This window comes from Trachurus trachurus (genome assembly GCF_905171665.1).
Source record: "Trachurus trachurus genome assembly, chromosome: 15".
Classification (NCBI taxonomy): Eukaryota; Metazoa; Chordata; class Actinopteri; order Carangiformes; family Carangidae; genus Trachurus; species Trachurus trachurus.
The window spans coordinates 26,917,464-26,942,852 of NC_139906.1; the positions used below are offsets into that span (position 1 = coordinate 26,917,464).

Below are 25,389 nucleotides of genomic sequence, written 5' to 3' on the forward strand. Positions count from 1 at the left end.
TCATCATCAGAAGAGTCTGAGGAGCTGGCGGAGGATGAGCCAGCACGATATTCCTCTTCATCCTCAGCTGTGTCAGTATCAGACTCTGAAGATGTTGAGTTGTCTTCCATTGGCTCCGTGACCAGAGCAAGAGCTTGTGCAGCAGTGTAACGTTCCATCATCCAGGTCGAAATGACAATCTTTCGCACTCTCCTCTAATATGAACCTTGCGGCAGGTGCACCTGTGTAAACAACTTTGTTTTTTGTTTTGGGTAGGCAAACTTTGATGTGCTGGGTAAGGTCAAGAGTTCGCTCATTCCAAAAGTGTGCATTGCGTCCAGTGTGCATGTGTGTTTATCTGTTTATCTTTATTTGAAAAATAAAAAAAACTGTGCCACTTTGAACTTTTGCGTGAAAATTTAGGGTGAAACAGAGGACAAGAGAAAAGGTGCAGCTTCGAAGCAATCTGCACTTTACTGTTTCGGACATACTACAATGCAACATGTACACTGTACAAACCCCCCCACGCACACACGCGCACGCAGACACACATGCACATGCACACACACACACACACACACACACATATACTTCACACACCCAAATAAATGTCACCACCTCAGACCTTGTATGCAGGGAGGGGAGGGGGTTATAGTGCTAGTACCCTTTATTTGAAAAAAAAACACTTATTTGAGCCCTTTGCCATATATGGTAAATGATGTCATATTCTAATAAATCGCTCAAATCACAAACTTTGAGTCCTTTTGCCTCAAATGAAACCAAGAAATAAGAATTTGCATGGTATATGCCTTTTTTAGAGCAGGATCAAAAATAGTGGTTTGCATGGGTTTCAATGTGCACATTTTTGTGCGAATGTGTGTTAGTGTGATAATTTTAGTTTACATTGTTGACAAAGGGTTAAAAATAAAAAATCCCTTAGAAAAAGTTAGAACCCTCAAATACACACAACCTGGTGTAATTTTAAGCTATTAGCAGAAGAATTGAATGAGATATGTTAAAGGTAAAATTCAAAAAACACATAAATGTGTCAAGGTGTACATATATCACTTACTTCTGCTTTAAGTAAAACTGCTTTTCTGACCTGAACTAGAAAAAAAGACCACCAGGTTTTAAACTATTGCCCTTCAGTAAACAGATAACTGCAGGACAGACTGGACTGATGCTCACTCTTAACCTCAGTTTATGTTATTATAGCCCTGGTGCAACAGGCTGCAGTCTGCTCAACTGAAAATCCTTAATAATAATAGGCCTATCATCATCATAAAATAATGTAGCATATCTGTGTCACCTAACCCCTCTCATTGTAGAATTATACACTCACAATTGCTCTTCTTAACGATGTATATGTCAAATCTCTGCCAGAAAACTGCAGCAGCGATATACTATATATATATATATTTTATTTACTTTTTTTTACTTTTATATTTTATTTTAATCATTTATTTCTCTTTTTGTAGATTTCTGTCATGTCATTCACACTGTCTTCTTTGAAGTCTGTCAAATCACCTTCACACCTTTCCTTGACCTCATGATGTTTTCCATCGTCAATTAAAGTGGTGACAGGTAGAGACATTATTTTTGACTTTTCGTACAGTGTAGAGTAGCCTACCTGTGGACCTGCTCGTCTTGACAGTGTTAATGTGAAGTTTTTATATTTTCTTCCAGAAATAATGTGATGTAAGACAGAGGATGACTGTTTTCAATAAAGTTGAGACAAAAAAAGCCTTGCGTTGACGCCCCTCTCTCCACCATTCAGCTCTCCGTAAAGCTAAACGTCATCACGTCGCAGCGTCTGACCGCCACAGTGGGGCAACATGGCGGCGCACAGTCTCTCTCCGTCTCTGTCCAGGCTGCTGTCCGCGTTAAAGGTGAGTCGAGCACAAACCCTGCAGAGCCGGTTCTCCTCCCGGTAACCGAACGAACGGCACCGGTGACTTGTCTGAGCCGGTACCGACGGGCAGGACGGTGCTGACAGAGCAGACAAGACACGGGGTCTCCCTCCAGGAGCCCCGTAGAGAGATGCACCTGGTTAAAGGTGTTGTGTTTACTTCAGTCAGTGTGTTTTGAGCGTTTTGAGTCAGGTGTAACTTAACTTCGACTAAGTCAGGGTTTCCAACCAGCTACTCTCTCTGTTCTGTCGTCCTGTGTCTGACTCTTATTGCTAATCTGCTCTGTCGTGTTTTTACCGACTAAATAAAGTCCGTTTGTTTTATAGAAGATGTCTGCCGTTAGTATTTGTAAATCCATATTCCCTTAACTCTACGTTTAGTCTGCAGAACCTTTTGTCCCTGCTCGGTGTCATGCACGCGGCGTCATGACAAAGCAGTTGACACCAGAGTTCACGTGAGCTACCTACGCCCATAGCTACTGTTAAGTTAGTGCAACAAAACCTCTGCAAGTTAAAATGCAAAATTGTATTGAAGCACCTGTTCAACCTGCACAGACGTCAGTTTACAGAACACCAAACTCTGCAAACGTCTTACCCAGGCAACTGGACATTTACTGCACAGAAGTGCTGGTGAATCTGTGTAACATCTGGTTAATTACCACGGATTCATTAATCTTGTTTAAAGTAAGTTTTGTTTATCCTGGCGTAATTGGAAAACCATCACTGGGCCCCTCTGGACCGGACTCTGACTCAGGGTCAGAGGGTTCGGGGCCCCTTCAGAACCACTGTGTTTTCCCTAGAGCACCTCCCCTTCACTTCCAGGGCTGAAATCGGTGTTCACATGACTGAGATTTGACCCATGACTCAGCAGTAGAAGAAACAGCACGAGTTGACTGTCAGTGAGAAAAGGTGACACAGCAGTGTTATCTGAGGCTCCTAACACTGGACCCTTCACTGATCACCTGGTTTCTTCTCTGTTATTATATTCTGAATGAATACAGACACTACAAATAGTTTGAAAAACTCCTGGTTGCTTTTGTGGTTGCTATTGTTTGCTCCTTTTTGAATAGAGGCTGATAACCTCTTTAAGACTTTTGCTTCATATGTTGCATGTCTGTCTTCACTGCAGCTGCACGCTCACCTGTGGTGCAGTCTTCTCAGACCACCTCATGAAAAGTTTTACTTTCCATTTAGTTTTCTCATTCTCTCCATGATGAATGCATCTAAAGAAAGTGGCAATTATCTTTTGATAGATTTTTATATTGTTTAGAAATCAATTGAAAAACATTGAGGAGGTTATCCTAAAGGATTAGTTTAGAGCTTTGTTTAGTAATATGTGAAACCAACATACAGATGCAGTCTGGGGCACACCGCACAGTTAAAATAATGTTATTTATGACACTTAATTGTTTTACTATATATTTAAACAGTAAAATTATGTGAGTGTCAAGCTACTAAACATAAAGGTTGTTTTGAAAAGGTGATGATACAGCTGCCTGATACAGTGTGTGTGTGTGTTTTCAGTATGCCTCACTCCAGCCCAGATGTTGTGCGCTGCACAGCAAGGTTGGATACGCCACCGTCAGCAGCCACGATGAAAAGGTAAACCCAGCTCTTCCTCTGTAACCACTCACCAATCATGTTCACGCTGAAGGAAATCATTCCAGGAAACCATTCATGTTTGACTCTAATGGCCTCCACAGTTAGTGGGTTAACAAAGCGTGTTGCTGTTCTTTTCAGAGTAAAGGACGTCCTTGTGTTAATGGTAAACTCACTAATCTGTCTTTGTTTCCCTCTGCAGACCTTTGATAAGATCCTCATCGCCAACAGAGGAGAGATTGCCTGCAGAGTAAGTCATGTGGTTTAAATTAAGTGCAGACCTGCAGCTGTACAGTACATCACATCACCTCCTATATGTTTTAAACAGAACGCTGGCGGTGAATCAGTCATGACCAGCTTAAGAGTTAATGTCATGTTTCTCCATCAGGTGATGAAGACATGTAAGAAGATGGGCATCCGGACTGTAGCTGTTCACAGTGATGTGGACTCCAGTTCTGTGAGTGTTGTGTTGTGTTCATTCATACGCTGTTAAAACTTACCTGTGATTCCCACGCCGTCACTGTCCAACCCTGCCTCAGCCTTGCACAGACTTGAGAGTAGAGTTCTCAACGGGCCTGAAAATTAAAACCTGACGCGGCCCAACTCACTAGCATTAAAGGGATACTTCACCCAAAATCGATAATTCACCAATCACCTAGTCATCGTCATGCCAAGGAAGGGTTTGGAGAACTTTCGGAGTTAACAAAACGCTTTTGGAGTTCCAGGGGGGATCCGGCTGGCAACGGATTTTCATATAATGGCGGCGGATAGTGCTCACTTTTGAATCGTCTACGAATGCGTGAGATTTGTTGCGAGATGTTCGTTTGTCTTTGTAAACCATTGGATGTATGATGTAAGCACGGAAGAACATCTCGCAGCAAATCTCACGCATGCACTCAAACATCAACAGAGCCACTGGGAGCTACTGCTACAACAAGGCTAAAAACAGAGATCAAATTAATTTTTTTCAAACTACTTTTTCATGTGGTGGCTTCAGGACACTTGGGTCAGTATGTACAATCAGTATGGAGGTATCTGGATGTTCCGTAGTGTGTGTTTTGGACGATTCAAAAGTGAGCTCTATCCGCCACCATTATATGAAAACCTGTTGCCCGTTGCCATTATATGAAAACCTGTTGGGTGAAGTATCCCTTTAATTAAAAAAGCACCTGGCCTGATACGTCATTATAGCGTTCTAATAGGCACACTTGATAATAATAGTGATGATGACATGATGGTAAAATACATTTTCCACTCCATCAAACACAATGACCTGATGAAACTTTAATGATATAACAAATGGGACCGGACATTCAGCAGTTATGAGAACAGTGTAGAATCCATCCTGTATTATTACTGAACTAACTTCTACATTCTCTGATTCTCTGAACATCAGACACTGCAAAAATATGTCAAATGTACATGTATGTCTAACAAATGAGGAGATGCCTTGTGTGTTGTCATTAATGTTGCAGTACACTGAAGTGATGGGATCAAGTAACATAGACTCAGCCATAATGAAGCGATTCCTCCTTAGGCCTTATCTCTTGATCCATGTTGTCATGATAGATATCATTTTATGCACATAAACACTTGTGAAATAGGTGAATTAGCATTAGTGCATATCTTGTTCATGTTTGTAATGTCTGTTTATATCTGTTTGTGGTCAATATAGTACATTGTATATTCACACACATACAACAACTCTAACCTCTACTTTTAGGGACTGCATGCAACACCCACACCACAGTAACATGAGCATCAGTGCAGCTGGTTCTCTCCCTAGTGATACATGCAGGCATCTATTCCCAGATCAGGGAGCAGAGTGGGGCTCAACAGGTGGAACAGGGAGTGAGGAGGGTCATGTGTCATTATCAAATGTAAATGTAACACAGATATACAGGTGCATCTGAATGAAGTAGAACATGATGGAGGTCAGCTCTTCTCCATGACAGTGGAGCTACTGAACCAGACTCAAGAAACCTCTGCAGGTGTTTGGAGTTACAATAGTGAACTACTTTTTTGAGTTACTGAATTGTGGGTTTTCATTAAATGTAAGCCATAATCATTGCAAGTAAAAGCAATGAAGACATGAAATATTTCAGTCTGTGTGTAATGAATCTAGTATATAATATATGAGTTTCACTAACTACTGAAATAAATGAACTTTTCCATGGTATTCTCATTTATTGAGAAGCACATGTAGATGCTGTCAGGTCTGGAATTAACCTCCTGGTGTTTGTTTGTGTGTGTGCGTGCCTAGGTCCATGCAAAGATGGCTGATGAGGCGGTGTGTGTCGGCCCCGCCCCCACCAGTAAGAGCTACCTGAACATGGACGCTATCATGGACGCCGTCAGAACTACAGGAGCACAAGCTGTAAGTATAGTATTATACTATTAGTATTCATTTATTTAGTTTTTTTATTATTTAAGTTTTATTTTATCTGAAATGTATTCTTTAAATGTATTTATTATATTTATTGACATATTGTTTTTGTATTTTTGAAACAGCTCTCATGTATTGTGTTATGTGTTAGTGTTTGACATAATTTGTTAATTGAATATTTAAAGGTATAATATGTAGGAATTCCCCCCATCTAGCGGTGCGGTTGCATATCTGAACGTATTCTTGATGTTGCATTCACCTGAAATCGGGCAGACGTCAGACAGACAACAGACGCTGCATGTAACAGGATAAACAAGCGTCTATGTAAACAAGTGGTCCGCCAGCACGAGGAAAAACAATACAGGCGTGACAATATGTTGTCATGGTGATGTCGTATTGTTTACCTGACCCACGTTTTACCGCCTTGCTCTCCTTGAGTAAAATGACATCCGGTTGGTTTGCCGACGGCCGTCTGCCTGACTGCACCTGAATGCACCTGAATGCAACATCAGTGCCTCCGTCCTTCCTCACACTACACAGTGGTGACAGTTTTAACAGACGCTACCTGGAAAACTTTCTCCCCGAGCCGACAGCTCCGCTGAGTTTCCGTGGTTACCTACTGTACGGTCACGCTGCCACTCAACGTAAACGTAAAAACGGCGATGCAACATGGCCGCCTCGGTTCGGTGCGTCGCCCACTTATGTATTTGTAACGACTTGTAACAACTCATTCTAAGGTACGAGAAAGCTTTCATTTGTATGCAGGTGTGATTCCACTTCAGTGAAATACGTATTTATGAAAGCAATATTTGATTTTTGCTAATAAAAAGGCAAATAAGTTACATACTGGGGCTTTAAATAAAGTTGGGGGAAAAAAGTATAAACACGGAGACGGTGATGGATTAAAGGAGAGAGTGTTGGTCATGTGATGCAGCTCTGTGACTGTGGACAGCTGTTGTTCTGACCAGTGCTCAGTCACCTCTCCTGTGTTCTTCTTACACATCACGCTAATGTCCAACTCAGCTCCCCGAACATGTCCCATAGGTCTATGTACAGGTTTCAGTTCAGTTCAGTCTCCGTTGCTATGGAAACACATTTTGAGCATGTCTGCGGCTGAAGCTCCAACAAAAAATGCTCATTAACGCCGCTCTGATCTTTTCCTCTTGAATCAACTTGGACCAGATCAGTATTTGTAAACCTGCAGCAGAGCATTATGGGATGTAAATTGTGTCCTTGCACCATGCAGTACAGCTGTGTGGAAAATAAATATGGAGATTCATTATGTTTCTCCACTCATGCGTTCAGAGTTTTCCTCATAATGTGATGTGTCATCATCAGTGTTAATGTTTAAACTGCATTTTCTCTGCAGAGCTACATGTGTTACAGCTCCCCCTGTTTGAAGTGCGTCTTATTAACGCTTTATTCATTTTTGCTCTCATGAAGGTTCATCCAGGGTACGGCTTCCTCTCAGAAAACAAAGAGTTTGCAAGGAGACTGGTGAGTAAACACACAGAATCAGTTTTCTCTTAAACACTCTACGAGGTCATGACAGAGCATCATCCGTCCATCAGGTGACTGGAAAAGGCTGCTTTTCACTGTGACCAGTGATTTCATTCTGTACCTGTCTGAACCTCCATCACTAAAAAAGCTCATCAAAAACATTGTGAGCTTCCTACCTGTTCTGTTTTCCATGATTACACCCTATGGATCTTTGTTCGAGCCAAGTAGATAGAACTGGTAGATGATAGTATTAGTACATGATTGGTGCTGACAGCAGACTCATCTCACAGTGTTGAGGTGAGTGGAGTATCAGCTGTTCTCTGTGTGACATGAAATGTGAATCTGATCCTGGTTTTGATGCTGTTTGGACGCAGGCAGCAGAGGGCGTGATGTTCATCGGCCCAGACACACACGCTATCCAGGCAATGGGAGACAAAATAGAAAGCAAGCTAATTGCTAAGGCTGCTAAGGTCAACACTATCCCAGGATTTGATGGAGTTGTCGAGGTATGGACACACACACACACACACACACTGCACATATAAAGCACAGGTCCCTTCTTCTGCATTCACAGGGCGTTTAAATTAATGTCACTGTTTACTTAACTCATTGAGTGCCGCGCTCCTTCCCAAAGTTTTAGTCAAGTGTACCGGCAATTTAGACCATTTTTGACGATTTTTGTAGAGCCACAGTGTATTCTATATTATTGCCACCAACACATACTGTGGCTCATTTGAAAGGTGAACTTTCTGCTTTTAAATGGCTACAAACCGATTGTTTCTACGTGCCTCCGTTCCTGAGAAAAGTCAAGCTAAACATGGCTGGGTTTCACCAAAATCCCTGCCTTTTTTCTAGAAAAGGAGATAGAGCGTCTTTTATGAAAGGTGCTCTGTTTGTGTCTGTCGCTCTTCTGACACTTGCATTTCTGGATCAAAGGGCTCGTGTAAGATAAATATATACAACAATTGTTGTTCTATTCACAAAACCACCATCGGGGGCGGTGTTGCTCCAGATGAAAACCGGGCGGGACTGTCGGCTGAGAGCTTCCTGTTTCTGCTCTGAGCTGCTGGAGCCTCGCCAGTGACAGCAGAGCAGCTGCGCTGCATCCACATGCAGAACTCCGTTTGCAGAAGCCGACTTATGATAAAAACTTCCAGATCGTGAGCTGTCATGAGTTTTTGATCGTCATCTATTTCAGTTCTACTCGTCGTAGAGTCCCCAAATTTACACATAAAGGTGTGTTAAAGTGTCTATTTTCATAATTTAAAAAAAGAAGCAAAAAACGTAAAATTACGTTTTTGGCACTCAACGCATGGGAACAAAAAACGAGAAATTACGTGGTTGGCACTCAATGAGAAAATATAATCAACATTACCAAAGGTTTTGTCATCTGACCACTAATTCATGTTGGGGAGCGGCAGCATGGCTCTGAGAGCTGCTGTGTTGTATCTGAGCTAATTAAACATCATCTACATCCATCTAGCCTTTGGCAGCGTCATGGGTATGTATGTAGAGTATGATGTGTTAGATGCAGTATAAGAAGGCAGAACAACCAAACACAAACCCCACATGACCCACAGTTGTGGTTCCAGACTCATTCCTGCAGTGATCCAGGTCCAGCTTTAACCTGGAGCTGCAGGTGTAGTTGATGAAGAGACAGTTCTCTTTCATAATATTTCGTTCGATGTCTGACTATGGGATGCACGCCTCGCTGCAGCCCTCAGAAGCATTTATCTCATTACGCCAATCCTGATTGGCTGGTGAACGTGTCCGTCCGCCACAGGTAGTCCCACCTACCTTAAATAGCTCATGCAGACGGCACCACCTTCATTCAAACACCTCTTCTCACTCGGAGCATATCTCGCGTCCAGGGCTAGCTAGCTTAACTGTCCATAGACGGATCTTATTTAGCTTCTGTCGCTGGGCGCTACTAGCTTAGGACATTTTTCTGCTTCGTCGGTCACACCAGATCGAACCCAGTGCTTTCCTGCCCTCCACGGCTTGGTCAGCACTGCTCTCGACGCCCCACCACGGCTACTCGAGCACCGGGCATTAGCACACCAGCTAATTCTCGGCTTCTTCACGGTTAGCACACCAGCTAACTGCCTCGGCTCCCTGCCTGCACACCAGCTCGCACGGAATGGAGGATAAAACCCCTCACACCAGAGGGCACGGAGACTCCGGAGCCAGACTCTGTCGCTGCGGGAATAAGATATCGAGCATGGATCCACACCAGGTCTGCTCGTGCTGTCTTGGGCTGGAACACGCCCGGGCGGCTATCGAGGTCCCCGGCTCGTGTCAACACTGTGCGGTGTTCACCATCAAGAGTCTCCGCAGACGACTAGCCCGCCAGGCTAGCCTGTCTGGACATGACCCCTATCTCTCTTCCGACAGCGCCGCCGTCGAGGGCGGAGAGGAGGTGGGGGTCGCTGCGGTGGCGACACCGGAGGCTAGCGCCAGCTGGGGCTCCCAGCTCGAGCTAGCCGCGGTTCCCCCGCTGGAGGAAGACGTCCTGGATTTGGACTATGGGGAAGATGATGATGGCGCCTTGGATCTCCTCATATCAGAGGATGAAGAAGAGGATGACATCTTCATCACGCCGGCTCGGGCTGCAAAGCCCGCGGCTTCTGTCGACTCTCGGGATGGAGACGAGAGTAGCACACCAGCTTCTCCCTCCCCCAGCTCGGACATGCTCGACGTGTGCAAACGCGCTGCTGCCCGGCTGGGCATCCCCTGGCCCGCTGTCGTAGCTGAGACCACCAGATCACGCTACGAGGGGAAGAAATTGCCCTTGGCCAAGAGCGCGACGAAGCAACTTCTCCCCGTCTTCCCAGAGCTGCTGGAGGAGGTGGCGCGCTCATGGAGAGACCGCCCCTACAGCAGCCGGAGCCCGGTTCCCGGGGCCTCGTCCCTCGACTGTGAGGCGATGGAGAGCCTGGGTCTGCTCCGCATGCCTCCGATGGAGCCACTTGTTGCAGCTCACCTTCACCCCCAGCTGTCAGCGGTGTCCTCCCGGAGCCCCAGCCTGCCGTCCAAGTCCGACCGTTTTCAGTCAGCCCTGACTGAGAAAGCGTACAAGGCGGCGGCGCTCTCGGCCAGAGCGCTCAATGTCCTCTCGCTGCTCACGGCTTACCAGGCTGAGTTGTGCGAGGATGTTGTGCAAACTCAGGACCCAGCTGCGTGGGAGGAGATACCGGTCATCACCGACCTGTGTCTCCGTGTCCAACGCTGCGCGGTCCAGGCCACGGGAAGAGCGATGGGGACCATGGTTCTGCAGGAGCGAGCGCGGTGGCTCAACCTCGCCAGCCTGTCAGACAGAGAGAAGGACGACGTCCTGGACATGCCCATTGTCCCGGAGGGGATTTTTGGTTCCGCCCTAGCATCGATGCAACAACGGTGTGAAGCCAAAAAGAAGGAAGACGAAGCTCTCAAGCTCTGCCTCCCTCGCAAGCCCCCAGCTCCCTCTCCACCTGCGCAGCGTAAATCCTTCGCGCAGGCTGCTTCCCAGGTTTCGCAGTTCAAAATACCGAAACATCCGAAGCCTCAGCCCGCCCCGCCGCCCGTGCCCGGTCGGCCCGGCTGGTTCAAGAAGCCCTCGGCCCCAGCTACAGCTCCGCCGGCACAGCCCGCGCAAGCTACCAGCCACCAGGCCAGGAAGAAGAAGAGAGCGGCCTGACCGCCCCTCTCGTCGCCGGTGATGCAGCTGGAAGTTCCCCGTTCTCCAGCTCCACCTGTTTGGCTTCCGAGCGTGCACTCCGGGGCCCCCCACGCCCCCATCTCCCAGCTGCCACGGACCGTGCCAGAGCAGACCGGGAGAGACGGACATCTGACGGCAGAGGGTTCAGCGGTTGCCCCTCTCCCATGTCCACAAGCACGCACACACACACACAAGTTTTCATAAAGAAAATAAAATGTGTCCCGCTGTCGCATCCAGGCCGAGTGCCGAGGGCGCAGCTAATAAAAGCCAAAACTATAAAAATAAACAGCGCGGTGGCGGCACCTGCTGAGACAGCAGGGCATTCGCTTGGCCACATATCTGGACGATTGGCTGCTTTTGGCACAATCGAGGCAGGAGGCCATGGCGCATACGCGTATTCTCACACGGCACCTATTAGACCTGGGTTTTGTGATAAACGCGGAAAAGAGCATGCTGTGCCCAACACAGGACATAATCTTTCTGGGATTATCCCTGGACTCGGTGATTTTCACGGCGCGCCTCTCGGCGGAGCGAGTGAGAGCTTTCAGAGCATGTCTCGCGCTTTTCCATCCAGGCAAATCTGTTCAATTCAGATTGTGTCTTCGATTACTCGGACTGATGGCGTCAGCCATTCTCGTGGTTCGTCTCGGTCGCCTCCACATGAGGGAATTCCAGCTCTGGGTGGCCTCATGCGGGCTGGATCCCGTGCGTCATGGCGCACGGAGAGTGTTGGTTACGCCGGGGTGCGTCAGGGCACTGCGCCACTGGCGAGCCCCGTCGTTTCTGACCCGCGGGGTGCCCATGGGCTCTGTCCTGTCCAGGAAGGTGGTCACTACGGACGCCAGCCTGACAGGGTGGGGCGGAATTCACGAGGGCCGGTCAGTGAGGGGCCGCTGGAGTGTGGACCTCCAGCGGTCTCACATAAATTTTCTGGAACTTTCAGCGGTGTTCCTCTCCCTGAAACACTTCCTTCCGTCTCTCATGGGCCATCATGTCCTGGTGAGGACGGACAATACGACGACGGTAGCGTACATCAACCGCCAAGGGGGGTTGCGCTCTCGTCAGTTGCACATGCTGGCACGCAGACTGATCCTGTGGAGCTGCGGTCGTCTCCTCTCCCTGAGGGCGACGCACGTCCCGGGAGCTCTGAACACGGGCGCGGACCTGTTGTCCAGGGGCGCGCCGGTATACGGGAAGTGGACTCTGCACCCGGAGATTGTGGAACAGATATGGGCCCGTTATGGTCGGGCCGCGGTGGATCTGTTCGCGTCAAGAGGAAACGCGCAGTGCGCGCTGTTTTACTCTCTGCGCAACCTGGATGCTCCCCTCGGCATAGACGCACTAGCGCACGTCTGGCCGCACGAGCTTCTTTACGCGTTCCCTCCCCTGGCCCTGATACCCCCCACTCTATCCAGAGTGAGGGACCACGGCCACGCGCTGATTCTGATAGCTCCGCATTGGCCTGCGATGCATTGGCTGGCGGAGATATATCGGTTGCTGTGCGCGCAACCTTGGCAGCTCCCGCTGCGCAGGGACCTGTTATCGCAGGGGGGAGGGACGGTTTTCCACCCGCACCCAGAACGCCTGGCGCTGTGGGTTTGGCCCCTGAGTGGTTCAATTTGTCAGCTGTGGGACTCCCACAGCGTGTGATTTCCACTATACAAAGTGCTCGAGCCTCTTCCACTAGGTCTCTGTATGACTGTAAGTGGAGAGTGTTTGAGGACTGGTGTCACAGAAATGGCCACGTTCCTTTTCAGTGTCCAGTGGGTGTGATATTGTCATTCTTACAGGACCTGATTGACAAACGAAAAGCCTTCTCCACAGTTAAAGTGTACTTGGCAGCTATAGCCGCCTGTCACGTGGGGTTTGGGAAACAAACAGCGAGCCAGCACCCGCTGGTTTGCCGTTTTATGAAGGGAGCGCGCAGGCTTCTCCCCGTGTCCAGACCGCTGGTGCCACCATGGGATCTGGCTGTGGTTCTGGAGGGGCTCAAGGGTCCTCCTTTTGAGCCGCTGGGGGGAGCAGGCTTGAAACACCTGTCTCTCAAGACAGTGTTGTTACTGGCTCTGGCTTCGGCTAAACGGGTTAGTGACATCCATGCGCTTTCGGTGCATCCATCATGCACTCAGCTTTTCCCGGGGGATGTGAGGATGATTTTGAAGCCCAACCCGGCCTTTGTGCCTAAGGTAGTGGGCTCATGTTCTCCTATTGACCTTGTGGCCTTTGCTGCCTCACCTGGAGAGCAGCGGTCACATGCGTTATGTCCAGTCCGTGCGGTGCGCACTTACATGGACAGGACTAAGGGTTTCAGGAGGAGCGATCAGCTGTTTGTCTCCTGGGCTAATCCTCATAAGGGGAAACCTGTCACAAAGCAGCGCCTGTCCCACTGGGTCGTGGAGGCGATTGCTTTGGCTTATACGAGTCAGGGTTTGCAGGCACCTGCGGGTCTGCGGGCGCACTCGACTCGGGGCTTGGCCGCATCCTGGGCCTTATTCAGGGGAGTTTCTGTTCAGGACATCTGTGCTGCAGCGAGTTGGTCCTCGCCTCTCACTTTTGTCCGTTTTTATATGCTGGACGTCTCCGCTCCGTGCGTGGCACGCGCGGTTTTGCTGTCCTGATTGGAACAGAGTACCTTTTTCCCTGTGGGTTGGTGGACGCTCGATAAGCTTGTCTGGCAATACGGGAGCAACCATATCCCATAGTGAGACATCGAACGAAATATTATGAAAGAGAACTTTAGGTTATTTACATAACCCCGGTTCTCTGAGTAATATGAGTGAGATGTCTCACCAGACTACCCTTCTTGCTTGGGCGAGTGAGAAGAGGTGCTTATCTTGAATGAGGGTGGTGCCGTCCGCATGAGCTATTTAAGGTAGGTGGGACTACCTGTGGCGGACGGACACGTTCACCAGCCAATCAGGATTGGCGTAATGAGATAAATGCTTCTGAGGGCTGCAGCGAGGCGTGCATCCCATAGTGAGACATCTCACTCATATTACTCAGAGAACCGGGGTTATGTAAATAACCTAAAGTTACAGTGTAGTAACCATCCCTCCTCTCTGTGGCAGACTGCTGAGGATGCTGTGAAGATCGCTCAGGAGATTGGTAAGTCATTACTCTGCTACACACTGAAGGAGAAATAAATGTCAAATGTATTTAAAAAAAATATATAAAATATAAAATTAGGGATTTCTCTAGACACAACCTAAAAGAGTTTAGGCTAATGTGTTAAAGATACTTATAACTTAAACCATAAACCAGCTCCACCGAGCCAATCTCTCATTGTAACGTATTTTCTACGGATACGTTCAGCACTATAACGTTGCTATACACACCATGTATAGTATATCTTGACATTAGATTTTAATTATATCTCAATAAGTATTCAGATCATTTCCTTTAGCACCAATAGAGGGAAATAAAAATGTTTTTAAAAAGTTAAAGTTCTGCACGAAAATCCTACTGAAGTACAAGTACAGCAGCCATTATGGTTATAGAAGAACTTCATTACAACTGAACCACCACTGTGTCAGCAGCATGTAGAGCTAGTTTAACCACCATGGTAGAATACATTAGAGACCAGGGGTCGGCAACCTTTTGCATTAAAAGAGCCTTTTGGGCCCTTTCCCACAGTATCCAAACCCACTCGGAGCCCCATCGCCGCCGCAACGAATGCGCGTCGCTACAGTGTCGCTTTGGGTTGTGAGCGCGTATGGCGCGCATCCTACATTGAAAGTAAACTGTGATCTGTGCGCACTACAGACGCTACATCTGAACGGCACCCATGCACAGACACACATGCTTTAACCAAGGACATGACCAAAATCACAGAGGCGGCCGTGTTTGGCTCAGATAGGCAGAGAAATTGTAGGGTCAGCTGCAGCAGTCTCTGTCATTAATAAGGACAGCCCCAAAATATGCCAGTTTATATAATGTCTATTTCAGTATGCCGTCATTCCTTGATTTCCGTGACGTAAAGCAGCCGTCATCCTGAATATGAGACTCGGTTCAAGGTCCGATTTAGAAACATATATTTTCAAAATAATAGCTCATCAAATAATTTCTCTCACCAGGTTAATGTGATTACTGCCTCTGAACTTCACTGCACGGGTTCTAAGACATCACTTTTATTTTCACGATTGCAAGCTCTCATGTGAGACGTGAGCAATGTTTACTTTATGGTGGAAAAAAAACCTACGTGATGCATATTTTGATTGACAAAATATTGAAACAAGTTTTATTTTAATGACACATGAGCACCTCGGTCTCCAAAGAAATAACTATTAGGCTACAATGAACAAGTGAATGGCCATTATTTAGCCTATCTTTTTTCTTTTTCCCCCCAAAATGAGCTCGCCCTCTCTAAACCACGAGAGCCACACGGGAGCCACAGCAGAGTGATGAAAGAGCCGCAGGTTGCCGACCTCTGTTATAGACATACAATACATAGACAAGACCTTGATCATTTTTTGTCTGCTGTGTTTACATGAGTTTGCTTTTAGAATGAACAAACTAAATGCAGCTGTTGTGAGTGGACAGCTCTCTGATGCTCATGTCTTCATTTGAGGAATGAAACCGAGGCGTGTTGTTTACATTGTTGTGGTGTTCTCTTTGTATTTTGAAAGGTTACCCTGTCATGATCAAAGCATCCGCAGGAGGAGGAGGGAAAGGAATGAGGATATCTTGGAATGATGACGAGACAAGGTATTGTACCTGGGTTTGTCACATCTCATCATCTTCTCCTTGATAACACTGCTGGAACTGAGGTTCTCCTGTGAAACCCTTTGATGTAAATCACAAGTGATGTCAGCTAATACTGAGCATGGCTTCCAACCCTAAGCCTCTTCTTCACTTCTCAAGCAGACAGAATTATTATAGTTAACGAGAAGAACTAAGACTAAAACTAAAACTAGCCATAAATTAAATTAGTGAACTGAAATCAAAGTAAAAATGACAAATAAAAACTACAATGATCAATACAAAAGTAACTAAAACTAAACTGAAAGGCAGATAAAATCAGCTTTTTTTCTCTCTTGGATGCAGACCATTTTAAGTTCTACTTTTGATTTAGCTCCAGGTAATGGCAGAAGAATAAAATTGAAGGATTTGGTAAACTATGTTTGGTGTCATGCATTCTTTTATCCTATTCAGTTTTTTCAAATATTTCAGGTTGCTACCTGAAAGACTAAAACTAAATAAAAACTAAACTAAAACTGCTTTGTTACGTGTTGAACTAGCTAAAACTAAATTGAAATAAAAAAGCAAACTGAAAAGCTAAATAAAAACAAAAATGAATAAAATTTTCCGAACGATAATAACCTTGTGTGTCTGTGATTGTGTTTTATCACAGGGAAGGTTTCCGGTTCTCATCCCAGGAGGCAGCTTCCAGCTTTGGAGACGACCGGCTGCTCATTGAGAAGTACATTGACAACCCCAGACACATAGAGATACAGGTACCACACCTTTTATTTGGATAAGATGTGAAATATTTTCACTGGTTTTTATCTGCACCAAGAGATTTCCAGTAAACATGTATACAGTAGCTTATGGGTTTTAAACTTGATTGACTCTAAATCCATTTGTAAAACATCTTCCATGATGTTCGCACTTGTTTAGCTCCAGTGACAAAAAGTGAAGAGATGAATTGTCAGAAGATGAATTCCATCCTCTTCATTCAGAGATGTGTCTGATTCTGGTAGGTGCTGGCTGATAAACATGGCAACGCCCTGTGGCTGAATGAGAGGGAGTGCTCCATCCAGAGGAGGAACCAGAAGGTGGTGGAGGAGGCTCCCAGGTCAGTGGTTTAAAAAAGAAATCCCCGTCCATACCAACACGTGTGATTTAAAAAATATCTCCGTCCACATGAAACCGCAAAATCCGCCTCAAGCAATGTCATGCACATGCCAAAGCAGTAGGTGGCGATATCACAGGAAGGCCATGTAAGCCAATCACAAGGCTGGAAAAATTCATTACCGGAAAAACAACAATGGCGAACCGAGGCAGGGCGGATTCTTTCGTGTGGACTGACAACGAAGTGGAGTAACTGCTTACTGTCACACATGAATATCAACAAAATTCTGCAGAGCGTAGATACACCTTACTGTTTACCGTCGCACACTGTGACGTCAAACAATGGCAACAAGAGCTTAATTGCGATTTTCCGGTCCACACATGACTGCTGAAACCGGAAACCTGGACTCCGGTTACAAAAAACTCCGGTTTCAGTCGGCCACAGCTGCAGATGCATGTGGCTGAAAGACCAAACACACGGTTTCAAAAATACCTGGATACCTCTTAGTCCCCTGCATGTACAATAAGCAGCACTACAGAGAATTTGTGTATTTAGATGAATGCTAGAAAGCTGTGTTGCTAAATGTGTCGAATGTGTTTGTGTTGGCCTCTCGTAGCTGCTGAGTGAGTCTGAGTGTGTAGTGTTGTGTGTCTCCAGCACTTTCCTGGACTCAGAGACGCGGCGGGCCATGGGAGAGCAGGCAGTGCAGCTGGCCAAGGCCGTGCAGTACTCCTCTGCTGGAACTGTGGAGTTTCTGGTGGACTCTCAGAAGAACTTCTACTTCCTGGAGATGAACACACGACTGCAGGTCAGTGTGTGTGTCAGTGTGTGTGTCTGTGGCCTGGAAACACCCACTGAGGAACATCTGCCATGTACCAAGTGAGAAACTAGATGAGCTCTTTCCAGAGCTTAAAGGGATAGTTCACCCAAAATTGAAATTTCACTCATTATCTACTCACCCTCATGTCGACTAAGGGCTGGGAGAAGTTTCAGAGTCCTCCGTGGCTTCTCTGAGTTACAGGGGGTCTCGGCATAGCACTGCATGTCCATATAACGGTTGCAAATGGATACCAACTGTCTTCGTAACAAAAAGACACACCAAAAAACATCCAAATACCTCCATGCTGCTCATATGTAATGTCAGTCTTGTATTGAAGCCCCGAAATGCGAAATTGTCCCGAAATTTTTATTATAAGTCTATATTTCAAGCTTGTTTTGTAGCAAAAGCTCCTCGAAGCTCCTCTTCCCAGTTCGTCCAAATTTGACAAACCAGGAAGAGGAGCTTCGAGAAGCTTCCGCTACAAAACAAGCTTGAAATATAGACTTATAATAAAAATTTCGGGACAATTTCGCATTTCGGGGCTTCAATACAAGACAGACATTACATACGAGCAGCATGGAGGTATTTGGATGTTTTTTGGTGTGTCTTTTTGTTACGAAGACAGTTGGTATCCATTTGCAACCGTTATATGGACATGCACTGCTACGTCGAGACCCCCTGTAACTCAGAGAAGCCACGGAGGACTCTGAAACTTCTCACAGCCCTTAGTCGACATGAGGGTGAGTAGATAATGAGTGAAATTTCAATTTTGGGTGAACTATCCCTTTAAAGTTGTAGCATAGCTGGTTTTTACTTGGTATCTGTGACCATCTCCATGACAACTGATCAAAACACACCTGCTGGTGAAGACCTAGAGTTGTCCTGCAACATGTTATTTATTGTCTGTTTAACCTTTGACACCAGGTGGAGCATCCAATCACAGAGTGCATCACAGGTCTGGACCTGGTGGAGCAGATGATTCGGGTTGCCAAGGGCTACAAACTGCAGCACCAACAGAAAGACATCCCAATTAACGGCTGGGCCATCGAGAGTCGTGTGTACGCTGAGGTGTGTGAGAATTAGGGTTGGGCGGTATGACGGTATTATACCGCGTGACGGTATAAAATGTCTACCGGTAGAGATTTTGCAATACCGTTTATACCGGAGAAAGAGCAGATGTCTGCGGCATCTCTCTGAGTCACTGTAGTTAGACCGCCTCGACACACGGGGGAGCCGGCACTGCAGCAGACTGCTTGGCGTGGTTGCATCAGCATGACGAAGAAGATTCACTCCAGCCGTAATTTTTTTTCGATCGATCAGCTGTGTTTTACGTACGTTTCACGTACCGTTTCACGTACCGTTTCATGTGTCATAGTTCTGATGGTTAGACAGATGAATTAGACCTCTAACACATCCTAAAGTTTGACTTGTCAGAGTTTTTCAGAAGAGGAGTAAGTCAGGTTATAAGCGATGCTAATCTCTGTTAGCCCGTCTATGGTGTTTTACATTATACGTTAGCATTAAGCTAGCGGGCTTTTTATGCTTAGTTGTGACACTGGCTGTGTGTGTTTTAAACGTTGTTTCAAACTATGTGGGTTTGATTGAACATCTTTGATGCCTAAATATATATTGCCGCTTAACATATTGCTTTACTCCTCTTTCTATGTGCCATTTTTACGGTAGGACAGGCTAGGACACAGTTTATTATGGTCACTTCCGTCCCTCCCACCCACCGTTTTTCCGTCAGTTGTGCTTTTGTACTACTTTACGTTGACTGTAAAGGTTACTTAGGAACTCTAGAGTAACTTCTTTGATTTTCCCGGTTTGACCTGTTTGAACAGCCATAGACAGCACAGACCGTAGCCATTTTTGTAAAATGCAAATTTGTGATTCTGTCATTTATTTTTTTTATATATATAATTGCACTAACTGGAGCCAGACTGCTCTGGCATTTTTCCTGTCTTTTTTAAATAGAAATCCAAGTTGAAAAATAAAAGAGGAAAATGATCAAATGCGACAGTATGGGTTATTTTAAGCCATTAATTGAATTTACAGGGGGAAAAAACATACCGTGATATATACCGTTACCGTGATATGAAATTACTCATACCGTGATATAAGATTTTGCTCATACCGCCCAACCCTAGTGAGAATCTCACTTGACATTGACAAATGGAAAACTGTGTCAAATAAGGCTCTTATTTATCTCATGAGCCAGCAGGGAGCAGGCTTCTTCTCAGTGACTGGTACCAGAGCAGCTTCAACATTCCCACCCTGCTTAATTGTATTGTATTGTATTGCAACTATATTCAGTTAGGGTTACACTGAATAGTGTCTAGAATAGATCCAAAATGAATGACCAGCGTCTCCTGCTGGTGACCTTTCCCTGCAGCCTCTCTCTTGCTGCTCTCATGCTTTTTTTTTCTCCTCCCTGACCTGAAATTTTTTTTGTAGCATAATTGAGCAATTAGATAGGCAACATGTAACCAGTGTTTTTATGTTTTGTTTTTGCTTTTTTGTTTTTTTTTAGCATTTGCATCCCTGACTAGCTTCACTAACCATGGTCACATGATTCCTGTCTCCAACCAGGACAACACAGGACAATTTGGGTCTCGCGCGAGATTCCGCAAGACTTTGAATTAGATCTAGTTTTACAAACATGTCGGCTTGCTTGAATTAAACTTCTCGGTGCGTGTTTGAGTAGCCATCTGACGCTGTCTGTGGAAAAAATTGCGGCTTTGAGGGCTGTAAACAGCCTAAACAGCGGAACTTCCATCCGCCCCCATTCATCGCTGCCGTGGCGATGCGGGGACAGACACAACCACTGCAAAACAGGAGCAATTAAACTGAAAATCTTCAGATTCCTTCTTTTAGACCTAAAATGTTAGGAAAATACAGCCCTGAGTTGAATTTGCCCAGAATTGTCCTTTAATATGAGTGACCATGATGCTGCATAATAGGGCTGGGTATCACTAGGTACCCCACGATACGATACTATCACGATATTTTACCCACGATAACGATAATATCACGGTACAGCGATTCTGCGATTATCGATATATTGCAAGAAATTTCATCCACGATACATCACGATATCTGTGTCACTTAAAATCCGAGTTGTATGTACATCAGACGATAGTGATTATTCATGGGACAAACTGAGTCAAAACAATGTAATTCAAATTATCCATGCCATTTTATACAAGTGCAAGTTACAACAACATATTTCAATTGGATTTAGGTCTGAAACATGATTTATTAATTGAAAAAAAAAATAGAAAAAAAAATTTTTTTTTGAAAATTTTTTTTTTTTTTGGGAAAAAAAAAATCGATATTTAAATATTGAATATCGATATCGTATCGCGGCATAAAGTATCGCGATATATTGCCATATCGATATTTTGGCACACCCCTACTGCATAATGGTCCTGATGTGTGTGTGTGTGTGTCTCAACTACTGCTCCAGTGTAGTTTCTGTGAAATAGTTTTAGATGTTAATGTTAAAGTTGAGAGTGAAGCCTGAAGTTAGTTTGCTCTTTTCTTTTTAGGATCCTTACAAGTCTTTCGGTCTCCCCTCCATTGGACGGTTGTCTCAGTACCAAGAGCCACTCAACCTCAGCAAAGTAAGTGTGTGTGTGTGTGAGAGAGAGCTGTAGACCCTGTAGTCTGGACCTGAACCTTCTGCTCTCCTCACACTTGTCTCTCCATCCCCTGCTCCGTCAGGTCCGTGTGGACAGCGGCATCCAGGAGGGCAGTGACATCAGCATCTACTACGACCCCATGATCTCTAAGGTCAGTCAGCAGTGGATCTGTTAATGTATGTCTGATATTAACAGTCACAGCAGTAAGAACATTACAAGGTTTATGTCTCTGTGATGTGTGCTGCAGCTGGTTACCTACGGAGCCACGCGAGCCGAGGCCCTGGCCCGGATGGAGGACGCTCTGGATAACTACGTCATCAGAGGTAAACCAAGCATCAGGACTTGAGAATGAACTCATTTGTGGGGTTTTGGTCTTGAATGCAACATCAGAGTAATACCTGGAGAGAGTTTCCTCAGATTACGGGTTCAAAGTGTGTCTTCTCTCCAGGCGTGACCCACAACATTCCACTCCTTCGGGAAATCATCACCCACCCTCGCTTCATCTCCGGTGACATCAGCACTAACTTCCTGCCAGAGGTGTATCCTGACGGGTTCAAAGGTCACCAGCTGCAGGCGGAGGCGCGTCGGGAGCTGCTGGCCTCGGCCGCAGCTCTGTACATCACCGCTCAGCTCCGCTCACAGAGGGTTCTGGGTGACTTAAGGTCAGTATGTAGAAAGCTTAATGTGGCAGGAGCCTCACCGGTGTGGTTCACTCCACTGTCACCACCGCTTTTATACTGTATACTAAACACTAAGTACATGTACATACATGAATTATTATTATCAGATTTGTATTTATTCTTTTTCTATTTTATCTTATTTTATTCTGTTCTTATTCTGCTATTATATTTTATTTATCTATGTATATCAAACTTTTTGTTGATTTTCTCTTACTATTCAGGAGTTTGAAACAAAGAAAAATTTCCCTCAGAGGATCAATAAAGTAATTCAGAATCTGAATCAGAGTTAAATCAGAATGAATTTGAACTTTTTTCTGATTCTTAACATATTGGAAACTACAGTAAAACCAGAGGAGCAGGTTTTCATATTTGTCTAACCAGCTTTACATAGTGTTACACAGCTCCACACTTGGATTTTAGATACATTGTTTGTTACATAAAAAAAGCACAGACACAGTTCATTTAAATGAGAGAATAAAACAAAGGACAGTGAGGTGCTTCATTAATTAAAACTCTTGAGACTGAGAGCACTTTATCATTTGAACTCAATAAAATCAGATTTCAGTTCTGAATATGCTGATCAAATCTGAATCTGCTGAAAAATGTGTATTCAATTTATTTAGTTAGATTAACTAAGTAGTTAGTCTCATTAAACACTTCTTAGGGATTTCATTGTTTTGGCCAAGCCCTGTGATTGGTCGGGTCGGTGTTGAAGTCAGGTAAAATCTGGTGTGGATACTGTGGAGTAAACTATTTGTGTGATATCCAGAACTGTAATACCGTTACGTATTAACAACGTGAGAGAAAGTTTTCATTTGTATGCGGGTGTGATTCCACTTAAGTGAAATACGTATTTATGAAAGCAATATTTGATTTTTGCTAATAAAAAGCCAAAAAAGTTACATACTGGGGCTTTAAGATCTCACCTGAACATAACATCTCTGTAGCATGTGGTAACACACAAGAAATGAGTGTTAGATTGTATCTTCACTGTGCTGTACACTGTAGAAGAAGCAGCTCTGGCTCTTTGGCTTCTATTAATATAAAAAGGACTGTGTGTCTTTCAGAGTGTCGTCGGCCCCTGTGGAACAGAACCACTGGGAGCTGAGCGTGCAGCTGGGGGAGGGACGCCATGCTGTGGACGTTACTAAATCTGGAAATGTTTATACTGTGAGTATCCGATGTGCATTCATCAGTAAATGAAATATACCAAACCTCATATGAATAAAACAGTCACCAACAGAGTGAAACATTAGAAAAACTAAAGCTGTGATGTCGATGAACAGTGAAAACCATCACTGTGCCTGAGCCTCAGCTGAAGAACACAGTCATGTGTTTACAGGTGGAGGTGGATGGAGGAAAGGTGGAAGTGAGTGGACAGTGGAACCTGGCCTCAACACTGCTGCCACTCACCATCAATGGCACATACAGGATGCTACAGGTGACACACACACACATACACAGTAAGATTGTTGTTATCTCACACAGTTACAGTTCTGATGTAAACGATGTTTGTCTTTATGATCTAGTGTCTGTCCAGAGACGCTTCAGGAAAGATCGTCCTGCAGTTCCTCGGCACATCAGTATGTCCACACACACACACACACACACACACACACACACACACACACACACACACACACACACACACACACACACACACACACACACACACACACACACACCATCATGCAGATGACCTTCTATATCCTCATGCTGTCAAAGCAGTAGTGCAGTCTTAGCTCAGTCAGTGGATCACAGGTTGTTGCACATACATCAGCAGCCAGCGGTACTCTATTAAGATGTCATACTGTTTACTGAATTCTCAATAACAGAATAAAAGTCCATCAAGAGGTTTAAGCTTCTGATTTTATGGAAGAACTAAATTGCAAAGTAAATATTCTAGTAAAGACAGAATCCAAAAGGCTGATTTACATGAACATGTAAAATGTTAAAGGTAGGGTTGGAGATCTTATTCTGGTGCGTTTTTTACTAAACTGTTTGAAATCCTCTTCACACTCTGATTGCAACCAATTAATGTAATGCTTTTTCACAAAAATGAAAAAAAAATTAAATCCTCCGTCAAGATCAAACACTCCTCCCCATGTTGCTCACACTCTGTATTTTCATTCAGTTTCAGGTTCATGTTCTGTCAAAGCTGGCTGCACAGTTGAACTCTTACATGCCAGAGAAAGTCCCAGAAGACACCAGCAGCATCCTGCGTTCACCAATGCCCGGCACCATGGTGGCTGTGTCCGTCAAGCCTGGAGACACGGTAACACAGAACACACACACACTAGAGCCACAACACACTCGTACACAGACCAAACACACATTCACATACAAGAGCTACAACGAGGATGACCGGACGCCCCTGTTTTTTACACCTGTTCTCCTGCTTCCGTCATGATTGTTGAACATGAATACTCATCCTTTTGCCCCTGGTTGTGTGTTTGTAGGTCGCAGAGGGTCAGGAGATTTGTGTGATTGAAGCCATGAAGATGCAGAACAGTTTGACTGCTTCCAGACAAGCAAAGGTAACAATTTTTTATCTTGTATCCTCTAAATGTGTTTACCTTTTTTCTTTTTTACCTCGATTTGCTAAACTTGAGTTAAGATGAGAGTAGTTCTGCTGGCATCGTCAGTCACTAACCCTTACTAATGAATAAAAAAAGTGATAAGTACGAGACATTTGAGACCCATTCAACTGCATTAAGTAAAGTAATGACTTATGTTGTCCATGTTTTAAACACATTTACCAGATGTGTGAATTTGTGTGCCTGTGTGTGTCTCCTTCCAGGTTAAAAGTGTCCACTGTAAGCCGGGGGAGACGGTGGGGGAGGGAGACCTGCTGGTGGAGCTGGAATAAGACGGAATCTTTGACTTGTGACATCATCACCAGGACGAGCCTTACTCCTGTCAGGGTCCACAGATGAAGATCACGTTGGCAAACAGACCGGACAATAACGAGCCTGATCTGTTTGTGGCCCGCAGCCGTTTAGTTTCCCTGATAGTGGCTCCGAACCAAGGAGACTCCTTTGCTTGTGTTTTCTAGACCTGATTATTAGTTTATGTTAAACGGTAAATCCACCCAAAACCTTATTTCCTCACTTTAACCCTGTGATATCTGGCGTTTTGGTTTATTGGCCAATGTTTTGAGATACTTGCTGCCACTTCTGTACAATGGAGGAACATGGATATTTGGTTTATAAACTACTGCAGAGTTTTCAGATGTATTTTTTAGAAAAGTCCCATGGAAAAATTCTGTTGAACTGTACTGTACTGGAGAGGAGCAGCTTGTGTAGCCCAACACCACTCAAGGTCAAAATGTCTGTAATTATTGAATTGAAATACACTCTACATACATCCAATAAAGTGCCCACTTTT

At 45.0% G+C, this 25,389-nt stretch overlaps 1 protein-coding gene across 1 annotated transcript; it reads left to right on the forward strand.

Moving 5' to 3' along the window:
- The first annotated feature begins 1,783 nt into the window (after nucleotides 1–1,783).
- Nucleotides 1,784–25,389, forward strand: pcca (propionyl-CoA carboxylase subunit alpha). Its single transcript, XM_083988279.1, has 23 exons — nucleotides 1,784–1,868; nucleotides 3,413–3,490; nucleotides 3,690–3,737; nucleotides 3,876–3,944; nucleotides 5,751–5,864; nucleotides 7,317–7,370; nucleotides 7,748–7,879; nucleotides 14,139–14,175; nucleotides 15,696–15,774; nucleotides 16,421–16,523; nucleotides 16,770–16,864; nucleotides 17,519–17,669; nucleotides 18,606–18,749; nucleotides 21,230–21,304; nucleotides 21,405–21,473; nucleotides 21,570–21,645; nucleotides 21,771–21,984; nucleotides 23,070–23,172; nucleotides 23,345–23,443; nucleotides 23,532–23,585; nucleotides 24,137–24,277; nucleotides 24,462–24,539; nucleotides 24,803–25,389. Exons 1-23 carry the CDS (start codon nucleotides 1,815–1,817, stop codon nucleotides 24,869–24,871), a joined length of 2,136 nt encoding a protein of 711 aa, XP_083844405.1. The 5' UTR covers nucleotides 1,784–1,814; the 3' UTR covers nucleotides 24,872–25,389.

Excerpts from the sequence above, each read along its gene's own strand:
- pcca (XM_083988279.1), top strand. The coding sequence starts at position 1,815 with ATGGCGGCGCACAGTCTCTCTCCGTCTCTGTCCAGGCTGCTGTCCGCG. Across the intron at positions 1,869-3,412 it reads GGCTGCTGTCCGCGTTAAAG|TATGCCTCACTCCAGCCCAG; the intron begins GTGAGTCGAGCA and ends GTGTGTTTTCAG. Across the intron at positions 21,646-21,770 it reads GGATAACTACGTCATCAGAG|GCGTGACCCACAACATTCCA; the intron begins GTAAACCAAGCA and ends TCTTCTCTCCAG.